The sequence below is a fragment of the Ascaphus truei genome, chromosome 4 (assembly GCF_040206685.1).
Source record: "Ascaphus truei isolate aAscTru1 chromosome 4, aAscTru1.hap1, whole genome shotgun sequence".
NCBI lineage: Eukaryota > Metazoa > Chordata > Amphibia > Anura > Ascaphidae > Ascaphus > Ascaphus truei.
The window spans coordinates 202,221,413-202,234,363 of record NC_134486.1 but is presented as its reverse complement, the minus strand read 5'-3'; the positions used below and the strand labels follow the sequence as shown (position 1 = coordinate 202,234,363).

The 12,951-nt window shown below is 38.7% G+C and overlaps 1 protein-coding gene across 1 annotated transcript in view; it reads right to left on the bottom strand.

The window, feature by feature from the left end:
• Positions 1–574: 574 nt before the first annotated feature.
• The window catches only part of PLG (plasminogen), a 164,745-nt gene continuing 152,368 nt past the window's right edge, over positions 575–12,951 (bottom strand). Inside the window, exons 18-19 of the mRNA XM_075596748.1 lie at positions 3,456–3,601; positions 575–826 (exon numbers count right to left, since the gene is read on the bottom strand). Coding sequence (XP_075452863.1) covers positions 665–826; positions 3,456–3,601 — 308 coding nt within the window. The 3' untranslated portion in view covers positions 575–664. The remainder of the gene's footprint in view (positions 827–3,455; positions 3,602–12,951) is intronic.

Genomic DNA, 12,951 nt, shown 5'->3' with positions numbered 1-12,951 from the left:
CCTCATAGTAGGTAGAGTTTCATGGCATCAAGTTCTAAATCCTTTCTAAGTACGGGAGCATTATCCAAGGTTGTGTCATGCCATACTGTTGCAAGGTCTACTTGGCAAGAGCACTTGGCATCCACATACTATTGAGATAATATGTCTGCTCGGATTCACATCTAGTGATGAGTAGGCAAAAGGGCACTGGGTATACAGAGGGGATGATTTATATATTAACTAGATGAATGGGTGGAATACAAAACCCTCATTCAGACCACACATAGATAGAGTATTGAGGGTGTATATCCATCTAGATTCTTTCTTTAACAGTTCTAATGATATATATATAATTTATATGCCCTCATTGGCTTATAAAAACTAAAGATGTTTTATAAAATAATCGATGTATCGGTTGCATTCAGAACCTTTATCAAGACATGCCTATAAATTACACAGACATACAGTATGCTATTCTTTATATATGTACACCTGGGCAGGCAATTTTTATCGTAGTTATATCACATTATGTGTGTATTTGGCAAAGAAGGCATACTGCAATTTAAAACACAAGAAAATAAGGGCTGAGAATAAGTGATACAAATTGTGTTTTTATTGTTACTGTTTTACACACTTGACAGTGAATTCTACTCATGCATTAAAAAAAAAAAGTTTTGTAAATGCGCTAATTTTCTTTTATTGTCTTTTCAATCCACGGGCCAAACATAGACACACGCACATATACACCAGGTTTCATGGGCTGAGCGCAACCGAGGCCCCAGGAGGTTACACCTTGCACAACATATTTCTCTCCATCAAAACAAGTGAGGGGTCCACCACTGTCACCCTGTGTGAAGAGAAATAGGAATGTTTTGTTAAAGAATTGTATTGTGTCAGGAGATGTTCTGTTATACCACACATCAGATGCCATCTCCAATGCCACAAAAGGACACTGGGACATATGTATCATGTGAAAATCGGTACAACTCTGGGGCAAAAATATTGCTTCAGGTGTATCAAAGGAGAATATCATATCAAAGATAAAAATCCGATTTAAATCCATATATCTAGTGAGTGTTTTCCCGAGAACTGCTCCACGTTTGCCTTGATACATATTGGGCATAGGCAGTTAAAGCAGATCATGATACTTTATCCAACGTGATCTAGAACCGTATTTGATCCTTGTGAGAAAATGAGGGATAAATCTCTTTGTACCACTTAGGATTTGCCAGTGATTAGGGAGAAATGTGAAAATAAATATGAAGATATAAATAACTAATGGTACACTTTAATTGGTGGGCTGTGAACTTAAAGTATTTATTATTACGTCAGAGGACACACATATACATACATATATATATATATATATATATATATATATATATATATATATATATATATATATATATATATATATGTATGTATATATATATGTATATATATATATATATATATATATGTATGTATATGTGTGTCCTCTGACGTAATAATAAATATATATATATATATATATATAAATATATATATATATATATATATATATATATATATATATATCAATCAAGCAGCCAGGTTAGTGTTATGCAGTTCATGTAGTATGTCATTATGGTGAATGGTTGTGTTTTTATAATGTTATTCAGTGACAAGGGTTTGCTGATTGATTATGAGGCTTATTCAATATCAGCTGCAGCAGCAAGTCTTACAGTGTTGGGTTGATATTCCCCATTTGAAGTCAGTGGATAATTTCAGTTGAAAATAGCCTGATCAGCAGATATAAAATAAGCCCCTTAGTGGATAACTGTAGAAATTCCACATTCAAACAAACTAGTGTATCTCACAGGCCAGGTTCAAATTCCTGTTAAGGTACAGTGTATTATTTTTCCATGAAACAGAGACCAAAAGGGAAGGCAAGATTTTAAGGACAATAATTGATAGTGACTATGCATTCTTGTGACGTAAAAATGCAACATCCTGTCCCTTTTGAGTCACTAGAGTAGCTGAAGCTAGTAAGCTATTTTCTCAGCTCCAGATGTATTGGACTCATTAATCAGTTTGCAATATGTACAGCTGCTGGAGGGGGGGGATCGGTGCTGGGCTGGGGTACTGCTGGCGGGGGAGGGATCGGTGCCAGGCTGGGGTGCGGGGCTGCTGGTGAGGGGGATCGGTGCCAGACTGGGGTGCTGCTTGCGGGGGGATCGTGCCGGGTGTGTGTAAAGAACAATAAGTGCTACTGTGAACAATAATCAACAGTGTTAAAAATAAAACACAATATATTAAAGTCTCTAATATACACAGTATAACCCCTGAAGAAGGCATAGCGGTGAAACACTTAGGGTGCACGTTTGCGCAAGGTGAGGATCATCAGCTGCTATCCTGTTTGCTGTGAGATCGGTGAGAGCTTCAAGAGCTCAGTGGAGCCTAGCCATCTAATCATCCCCCAAATCATGTGAGATGAGAGTTGGCGATCCCACATGATGTGGACTTTCTTTTTATTTGTTTTGCTTATTATGCTGCAGTAAATCTCTTTTGATTTGATGGAAGTCTGGTGTCCAATCTCTAATTACTCTGCTACAAATCTACTATGTGTTTTGCTGCAGAAAATGTTGGTGCTTCATAAAAATAAACATTTGCAGTCCCCCTTTTGGACTACTACGTCACTTAATGGGCTAACTGTATGGGCTCACTCAGGGTTCTTCCCTCCCTATTACAGTATATGATGTAGTGTGACTAAGCAGAAGTGTTTGACACTCCCCAGCATATCTTGTGACCAGTAATGTCACCATAGGGAGATAGAAGGTTGTATACAGTACTGTATGTACATCCAATATGGGGCTTTACTGACTATGCAAGAGACTGACAATTTAACCCTTACTACGGGTAACAAGTCAAGTACCTCTATAGCATAAGATTGAGAGCTACAAAGGGGATGAAGTTCAGAGTATTATGTTTTGCCAGGCGTTTCTGTCAAGTTAAATGTATTTCAATACCTGTGGAGTCTTATAGACCAATGTTAAATATAGCACCTTTTATGTTTTACAAAAGTTCCTGGCGCCCATTCTTTTTCTATTTGCTTATTTACGTCCGGCCTGCACCTCCCCAACACCCTGAACAGGTATGAGAGACTGAGCACTACCACTGTAGAAAGTCAATCTGGTGTAAACTCCTTTGGAGTCGGTTAAGGAAGGTTACACAATTATTACCTATTCACACTTGTTACACTATTGCTTTACATCTCCTAATCCTCATACAGTAGGATGTTGAACGTAAAACACTTTTGAGGGTCCTAAGATGTTTACAATTCTAAGTAAAATCCAAGTACAAGTTAATGTTTATCACGGAGCAATTCCTTTGGAATAATGGGATATATACTGTACATTAAAGTGTGATAGTGTCGAAAGGGCGCTACAGCTCAGAAACTCCTATTAACGTGTTCATCTCTGTGATGGAATATACTACAAAATAATGCAACCTCTCACCTGACAACTGTCACTGCCGCCTTGGTTATTGCCAGCACAGATCTCCTTGTTAGTAACTCTACCGTTAAGATGTTCAGGTTTGTTACATATTTTGTTTTCAACCACAGGGAAGCCAGTTTCTTTAAGTACGCCATCACTGCCAGTCCCTGCAAATTAATGGTCACAGAACATTTGGGGTATTTTGTCATAATTCATAAAAAAACATTTAGCAGTGCACTATCCACACAAACAGTTTTTTGCTACCTTCAAGTGGCCGGCCCTCGTATTGCTCCACATATTTAACAAAAGAAGTAAATCATTGCACCCCAAACAACTATAGCAAACATATTTTACAGCTCACCACACCCCATTTTTTAAGTAGCAGGGTTTTACCTGTGCAGGACAGGTCTGTTACGACCATTGTCCCTCCAGCAGTGGTAGTGTTAGGACCTGCATACTAGTCATGCCGTGAAGTGGCTGCACGCTTACAACGCTTTGGCCAAAGGCTTTAACCAAATGAAAAGACAAAAAATAAAAACCGGGCGCTTCTCAAAAATAAGTGAATATTAAATAATTAAGTAATTATACGATATACGTGACAGTGATGTTCAATTAATAATCAGTGCACAAATTGTGTTTAGTGACCTTCACCCATGTGTGGAAAATTATATAAATATTAAAGTGCAATACAGTAATAAAAAAAGCAGCTCTACACCCTTAGGACGGACTGTTCATGTCCAGATGGTTCTTGTGCAGATTTTCAAATTGGAGCGGAGCGCTGGATGACTCAGGATTATGAAAAAGAAAAATAAATACAATAGTGCAGATAGTATTATAATAATGGTATAATAAAAATGTTCTCTGTAGTAGTGGTACTCACAGATTGCACTATCAAATATAAGCGTATCAGAGACCCTTCTCTCTCTGATGGGAGCCCTTTAATGGAAATCCCTCAGAGTGGTGTCTTGATACTGGAAGCTTGTATTATGGTGGTTCATTAATTCTCCCAGGGGTATGTGAAAGTGAAAGAGAGAACACACAATAGAGTAGTATAGTCTAAAATTTGTATTGGCAGCAATCAATAATTATATGTGTAATACACTCACATTTTGTAATAAAATATGGTTCGTGGGAGAGGACAGCTGTGGATGGAGGACGCCGGTGGTTCCTGGAGCGGAGGAGCCCTTCCGCATACGTCACTGGTACCTTCGTCACGTCCTGTGTTGTCGTAGGTCAGGGCGGAAGAGGCTGCCTGGTGTATCCGTCTCCTACTGGTTTTGCCAGCAGTTGTCTCCCGGTCTCCTCAGCACAATCACCTCCCACAACGGATCGATTCTACGCGTTTCGCTGTAGCTTCTTCAGGAATCGAATAGGTTAACCCCATAGGTCCTCCCTTATATAAATAGTCCATCATAAATTAACATAGAGCTAATCAGGGGGTCCTATCAGCTGATTGCAATATTATGTAAAGTTTACATATCATGGGTAATGGAGATGTGTGTCAGTTATTTTAAACAGTGCAAACAATATAAGAAGTTCATATTCTCTGATACAATTAATACAATTTCTATTACAACAAATAATACAATTCGATTTTAATTCATAATATTTAAAACAAAAAATGATGTAAAAAGGAGTATATAAAAGGATATATGAAAAATGTATTAAAGACGACGCAAGGAGTGACGGAGTTCTAAATAGGATGAGGAAGATAAACAAAATTAGAAGCAAATACTTTCTAAAATATTATTGAAATACAAATATCATATTCTCTTAAAGGAATTATATTAAGAACTTTGATATTAAAATTACCATAATAAAGACACCATATTGTAGTAAAAAACACATATTATGTAAGAACAATATTATAAAAGACAATATTTTAAGAACAATAATATAATTAAGAACGTGTGTTCAAACCATTATATTAAGAAGGCACCAATGTCTATGTCAACATTCAGACCCTTTGGACTGAGGGTCTGTAGCTTATGAATCCAAAAGGTTTCCCTTTTTGCTAATGTGTTTAATCTATTGCCCCCCCTCCAATGTACTGGGACATATTCAACACCTTTAAAAGTTACAAAATTGGGATTTGATTGATTTTTGGGATTTTAAAGGTGTTGAATATGTCCCAGTACATTGGAGGGGGGGCAATAGATTAAACACATTAGCAAAAAGGGAAACCTTTTGGATTCATAAGCTACAGACCCTCAGTCCAAAGGGTCTGAATGTTGACATAGACATTGGTGCCTTCTTAATATAATGGTTTGAACACACGTTCTTAATTATATTATTGTTCTTAAAATATTGTCTTTTATAATATTGTTCTTACATAATATGTGTTTTTTACTACAATATGGTGTCTTTATTATGGTAATTTTAATATCAAAGTTCTTAATATAATTCCTTTAAGAGAATATGATATTTGTATTTCAATAATATTTTAGAAAGTATTTGCTTCTAATTTTGTTTATCTTCCTCATCCTATTTAGAACTCCGTCACTCCTTGCGTCGTCTTTAATACATTTTTCATATATCCTTTTATATACTCCTTTTTACATCATTTTTTGTTTTAAATATTATGAATTAAAATCGAATTGTATTATTTGTTGTAATAGAAATTGTATTAATTGTATCAGAGAATATGAACTTCTTATATTGTTTGCACTGTTTAAAATAACTGACACACATCTCCATTACCCATGATATGTAAACTTTACATAATATTGCAATCAGCTGATAGGACCCCCTGATTAGCTCTATGTTAATTTATGATGGACTATTTATATAAGGGAGGACCTATGGGGTTAACCTATTCGATTCCTGAAGAAGCTACAGCGAAACGCGTAGAATCGATCCGTTGTGGGAGGTGATTGTGCTGAGGAGACCGGGAGACAACTGCTGGCAAAACCAGTAGGAGACGGATACACCAGGCAGCCTCTTCCGCCCTGACCTACGACAACACAGGACGTGACGAAGGTACCAGTGACGTATGCGGAAGGGCTCCTCCGCTCCAGGAACCACCGGCGTCCTCCATCCACAGCTGTCCTCTCCCACGAACCATATTTTATTACAAAATGTGAGTGTATTACACATATAATTATTGATTGCTGCCAATACAAATTTTAGACTATACTACTCTATTGTGTGTTCTCTCTTTCACTTTCACATACCCCTGGGAGAATTAATGAACCACCATAATACAAGCTTCCAGTATCAAGACACCACTCTGAGGGATTTCCATTAAAGGGCTCCCATCAGAGAGAGAAGGGTCTCTGATACGCTTATACTTGATAGTGCAATCTGTGAGTACCACTACTACAGAGAACATTTTTATTATACCATTATTATAATACTATCTGCACTATTGTATTTATTTTTCTTTTTCATAATCCTGAGTCATCCAGCGCTCCGCTCCAATTTGAAAACTTTAACCAAATGACCCTTACTCATTCGAATACAAACACTGAAGTATTTAACTACATATTTTCATATTTTGTCACATTGGATGTAGCATGTTGGTATATTTTTCTTTTGCTGTATACATTTGGCCACGCTCAGCAGCACTCCTTTTGATAAATATATATATACGGTGCAGTGGGTTCTGGGGTTAGAGCTTGCTGGGATTGTTTGTTTTTTAAACTGACATACATTTATCGTGACAAATTAAAGCCAGATATACGTTGTTGTACAGGTACAGTGGCGGCCGATCTGAGTCTAAGACGGCTAGATCCGTGGCTCTCAGATTATCCCGGTTAGGTGCGTTTTTTTGTCGTTTTCGCCCGGAGTGAACTGCGTTATTTTTGCTCTCGTGATATTAGCATTTTATTCTCGCTGTCTGCAATACTGCAATGCCGTGTAAAAACTCAGGGTGCATTTTTGAGCTGTTGTCTTGGAAGTCTAATACCTTCGCGGTTCAACCTACGTCAGTACACAGTCTGTGTGTGTGTGCGCGCAGTAATTGTAAATTTGCATATTTAAAGTATACATGCATTTGCAGTGCTGTGCTGCTGTACGGTATGTCACATTTGAAAATTGTTGAAATGCATAGGCGTGTACAGTACTGTAACAGTGTCAAATTTCGGCATATACAGCGCTCTCCCCTCGCTCAGGATAATTAACTGTACTGCAGGGTATTTCAACTTCTTATCTTCTGTGCAATGCAGTGCATCTCTCCCACACCATTCCTTTGAATGTGTGTCTGGTTTCAATCACATTCCTGCTTGACAGCAGGAATTTACTGAGCATGCGCCTGTAACTTCGCCCACCACTGCTTGCTTGTCTGAGTGAGTGACCAAACAAAAAATGAAAAATTAAAAAAAAATTATTGTAATTTTTTTTCTCCACAAGCCTGCAAAACCCTTCTTACTGTATTACGATATTCAATCTCTGCTTTTGACTGCGACCCTGTGCGTTTGACTGCGCAAGGTTTATTTGTGTGCTTTTTAAGTACTGTAATTGGGGGTGTATTCTTATGATGAACTGCCTTTTGAAATCAAAGTATGTCTTTAGCTTTGAACTTCATGCAGCTGTAACCTGCAGCCCCCTCCCCCACGAACGCTAGCTCAAGGATTTGAAATTCCACGGAGTCGTTAATTTTCTGAATCTTGCCATTGTGTTCTTAATCCGTCCATAGCCGACCTACAAAGCCTCACTGCGCCTGCGTGTAATCCTTTTAGAGATGGGAGCTAGCTGCTTACTGCGCATGAGTCACCCAACCCCCCCCTCTCCACAGAGTTGTAAATTTACTGAATCTTGCCATTGTGTTCTGAATCCGTCCATAGCCGACCTACAAAGCCTCACTGCGCCTGCATGTAATTCTCTTTGAGATGGGAATTTTGAGGCTTTGTTTACGGCAATGCTTTGAAAAATCCCTTCTCGAATTTGATTTGCACAGAGCATCACCTCTCTGTGCGCCTGTGTGTAATCCTCTTTTGGATGGGAGCTAGTTTACTCCTGCTCATGCGCCTGTAACTTCACCCACCACTGCTTGCTTGAGTGCCCCCCCCAAAAAAATTTCATTATGATTTTTTAACTGTTATTTTATCCACAAGCCTGCAAAAACAATCTTGATATTACGATATTAAATCTGTACGTTTGCCTGCACATGGTTGATTTGTGTGCTTTTTATGTACAGTATTATGATGAACTGCCTTTTGAAATTACTGTACTCTACAGTGCAGTACAGTATGTTATTTCTTTGAACTGCTGCACAACTAATCCTTCATCCCTCCCCCACGCACACACAAACTCTTATCGACAGACACCTCCACAGAGTCATTCATTTTCTGAAGTTAGTTCGTCATTGTGTTTTTAATCCGTCCCTAGCTGAGCGTCAATCGCCTCACTGCGCCTGCGTGTACTCTAATCCTTTTAGAGATGGGAGCTTGCTGCTTACTGCGCATGAGTCACCCTAACCCCCTCTCTCCACAGAGTCATTAATTTTCTGAATATTGCCATTGTGTTCTTAATCCGTCCATAGCCGAGCTACAAAGCCTCAGTGCGCCTGCGTGTAATCACCCCCCCCAACCCTTTGAGGCTTTGTTTACGGTAACGCTTTGGAAAATCCCTTCTCGATTTTGAAATGTAAATCCGATTTGCATAGCATTGTGAGAATTGAGAGTTAAAAAAACCATTAACTTATTCATGTTGTTTTGTCATTCATTCTTATTCATTGGTGTACTGTAGGGGTGGGGGGAGGGTTTGTGATTGTTGTAAATGATTATGACTAGCACAAATGGGAATAAATATTTATTTTATTTTATCAGGAACCAAAAAATACAACTATAAAAATAATCATGAACAATACATAATGCAGTCTTTATTAAGTTCTTTTGGCAGATTGAAATTGGATAAACATTTAGAAAACATTTTTAAAACATGGGGAAACATGAATAATGCACATTTATAAGAATATTATTTAATAATATATACTGTAATGTATAATATATATATATATATATATATATATATATATATATATATATATATATATATATATAAATAAATATATATATATAGTAATATTATTTTTTCCATCTTTATCTTGTTCCTCATTCTGTGTACAGTACAGCAGTTCATTGAGAGAGGAGAGGTTTTGTGTACATCATTACTGCTGTTTATATGCTGTACATTGTACTGTACAAACAGATTAGACTGGACACTAAACCCCACCACCCCCCAGGCCACCCTTTTTTCCTGAAATGACAAGAAAAAAAAATTAGTGCAGTTATGTGCGTACTGTATTATGGCATTGTGTGATGTGTAGTACTACTGTAGATGGCTGGTGCTGCTTTCTCTGGAAAGAAAAAAATTGAGCAGTTAGTAGGCAGTTACTGTAGTACTGTCAAACTAATCTATACTGGAACTACTGTATACTCTGACTACTGTTAAATACTGTGTACTGTAACCTGATGGCTGGTGCTACTCTCCCTGTAAAGAAAAAACTTTAACTACTGTATACTCTGACTATTGGGAAAGAAAAAATCTGTGCCATACTTACCTGTATCATACTGTACTTACAATACTACAGCACAGTACTATTTTCCTGATGCTTGCCCATTACGCGCAATGACAATGGGCAACACAGTGGCAATATGGTCTATATATTTATTGCAGCGTTCCACGGTGAGTACATCGTTCCAAAAACTCATTATGCCTTTCAACAACTCGTCCTTTTTGGAGGGTTTCGCCACTTTCCGGATATGGTCCTTCAATTGATGCCAGACCATTTCGATTGGATTGAAGTCTGGGGATCTGTCATTGGAAAAAAAAGGACAATTAGTTTAAGAGATACTGTACAGTACACAGTAAAAACTGTGGGAAACAAATGAGACACGGTTACCGCACTTACTCCGCTGGCGTCTTCACCCATTTGATACCGCGCTCAAGGATATGCGCTGTTGACGCGGTGTGCTTCGGATCGTTGTCCTGGTAGAAGCGGTGACCATTCGGGAACTCGCGTGTGATGTATTGCACTATCTCAGGGACAATGTTGTCTTGGAAGAAAGCTTTATTCATGATTCCTATAGCAAGAAAAGAAAAGTGCTCAAAAAACTGCACAATAGTACAGTACAGTGCATACAGTAAGGCTACACTAGTAAAGTACAGTGCATAAGGCTACATTATATTTGATATCTTTTACCTTCAAAGATGACACTGCATTCTGGTCCACGCCTAGAGATGGCACCCCACACATGCAGCTTCACGGGGTGTTTTGGCCGCGGCTTCAAAGATATGCGGCCTTTTTTTGTGGAATGCAACACTTGCAAATCTCTCCAGCGACACAGTAGACTCATCAGTGAGGATGCAATCCTGGAAAGTCTCCCCACTGTCGATCCATGCCTGAGCCTGGACCACTCATTTGATTTTGTTTGCGTCCCTTATCATGGGGTACGTTCTGTAATGACAAGGAATAAATCATTTTAGCGGTACAGTACAGTTTCCTAAACAACACTTTTACCTCCTGTACTGTCCAGTACTAACCTCACACGTCCATATTTCCATCCAATGCTGCGTCTCATCTTCTTTATGCTGGTCTTGGATACAGCGAGATTGTGATTTTCCTGCAGAGTGTATTTGACCCTTAATGCACTCCTCTCATCATTCTCCTCACTTATTTTGTCCACCAGAAGAGTTGTCTCCCTACAATGTAAAGAAAAACATTCCGGTAAGTAAAAATATTAGAGACAGTAGATCAAGAGGATACAATATATTGTTCTAATAATACAGCATGCAGCAATATAAAACTGTTGAAATATAAATATATAAAATACAGTATATATACTGTTGTAATATAAATATACAAAATATATATACTGTTTAAATATAAATATAAATATACAAAATATATATACTGTTGTAATATAAATATAAATATACAAAATGTATACACTGTTGTAATATAAATATACAAAATATATACACTGTTGTAATATAAATATACAAAATATATATACTGTTGTAATATAAATATACAAAATATATATACTGTTGTAATATAAATATACAAAATATATATACTGTTGTAATATAAATATACAGAAATAACAAAAATATTAGATACAGTACTGTAGATGTACAGTACATTTTTGGATCCAATTTTTTTTAAAAAGTTTTATAAATATACTTACGCATTAGTTACCCTTAGTGCCCTTTTGCGTTCTCTGTTTTTTCCGTGTGCATGATAGCTCACGGTGGTTGCTGGCACAACGAGGCCAGAAGTAGCTAACCAGCATTGGATAGCAGCAATTCGGTGTCCGCTCGTGTACATCTCCTTAATTCGCATGCTGAGATCCTTGGAAATCTTTTTAACAACCATTGCTGCGAGTAGAAAGAAATACAAACACAAGAATGTATATTCGATGTTTAGTCGATGTGTATTCAATATGCAGTGAACCCACAAAATGGATGGTGTATTTATACGTTAATGACTCACATTAGAGTACGCCCACTTTCAGCACCTGTACCTCGCCGCCATGCATTAAAGGTTACACACTTTGCATAGCCCACCATTCGATGATCTTTATCTGAACTTGTCCAGATACTGCATTGTGCCACCTGCTTCCATGGAGAAACCCCAATTCTACGGACGCAGGAACCCACTCGCCTCTGCCGTGCCTGTCATGCAGAAAAAGCGATAGGCGGTTGCCGTTTCCACGCCAAGGCAAAAGCGATAGGCTAAGACAAATAAAGAAAACCTTCTGCTGACCCCAAAGGCTAAGGGTTTTCATAGACGTCAGCCTTCTTATGTCAAGAAGATACACGGTGATGTACTCTCGACGCAAAACAAATGGGAGCCAACCCATCGAACCCGCAGACCACTTCCTCACATACGCTTCGACGACTCTGCCGCCGTCCTGGAAATCTTCAGCCCGTCTTCTCCACCCCTCGTCCTCGACGCTGTCGCCGCCCTCCCGGAAACCCACAGGCCATCTTCTCCAGTTCTATCTGACGACACTGCCGCCTCTGAAATCCACGGGTCACTTTCTCCTTTGCTCTTAGATGACTCTGCTTCTCACCCGGAAATCCAAAGGTCACTTTCTCCATCCCTCTTCGACGACGCTGCCGCTTCTCCTCTACCGGATATCTACAGGTCACCTCCTCCACTCTTCTTCGATGTCGCTGCCGCTTTTCTCCATGGAACCCCTATCTCATCCTCAGTTGCACCCATCCACCCAGATGTTCACATGCCATGCACAAGAAGCAGCTCGTTAGACCGGATGCTGAATCGGATAAGTGTGGATCTCCCCGGGAACTCTATTGTGCTAGCAAAGATAGATCTGCTTCTGGAGACCATGTTAAATGTGGAGCAACGGATGCTACATATGGATCAACGGATGATACATATGGATCAATGGATGCTAGATATGGATCAATGGATGGATCGACGGATGGAGAAGATAGAGGCTGACATAGCTTTAGACTGACATAGGTTTACATCGTTTGCTCGGTGTTAATGCCCCTGTTTCCCCGACACCGGAGCAGGGGGGTGACATGGATGTGCTGAATGGGACCT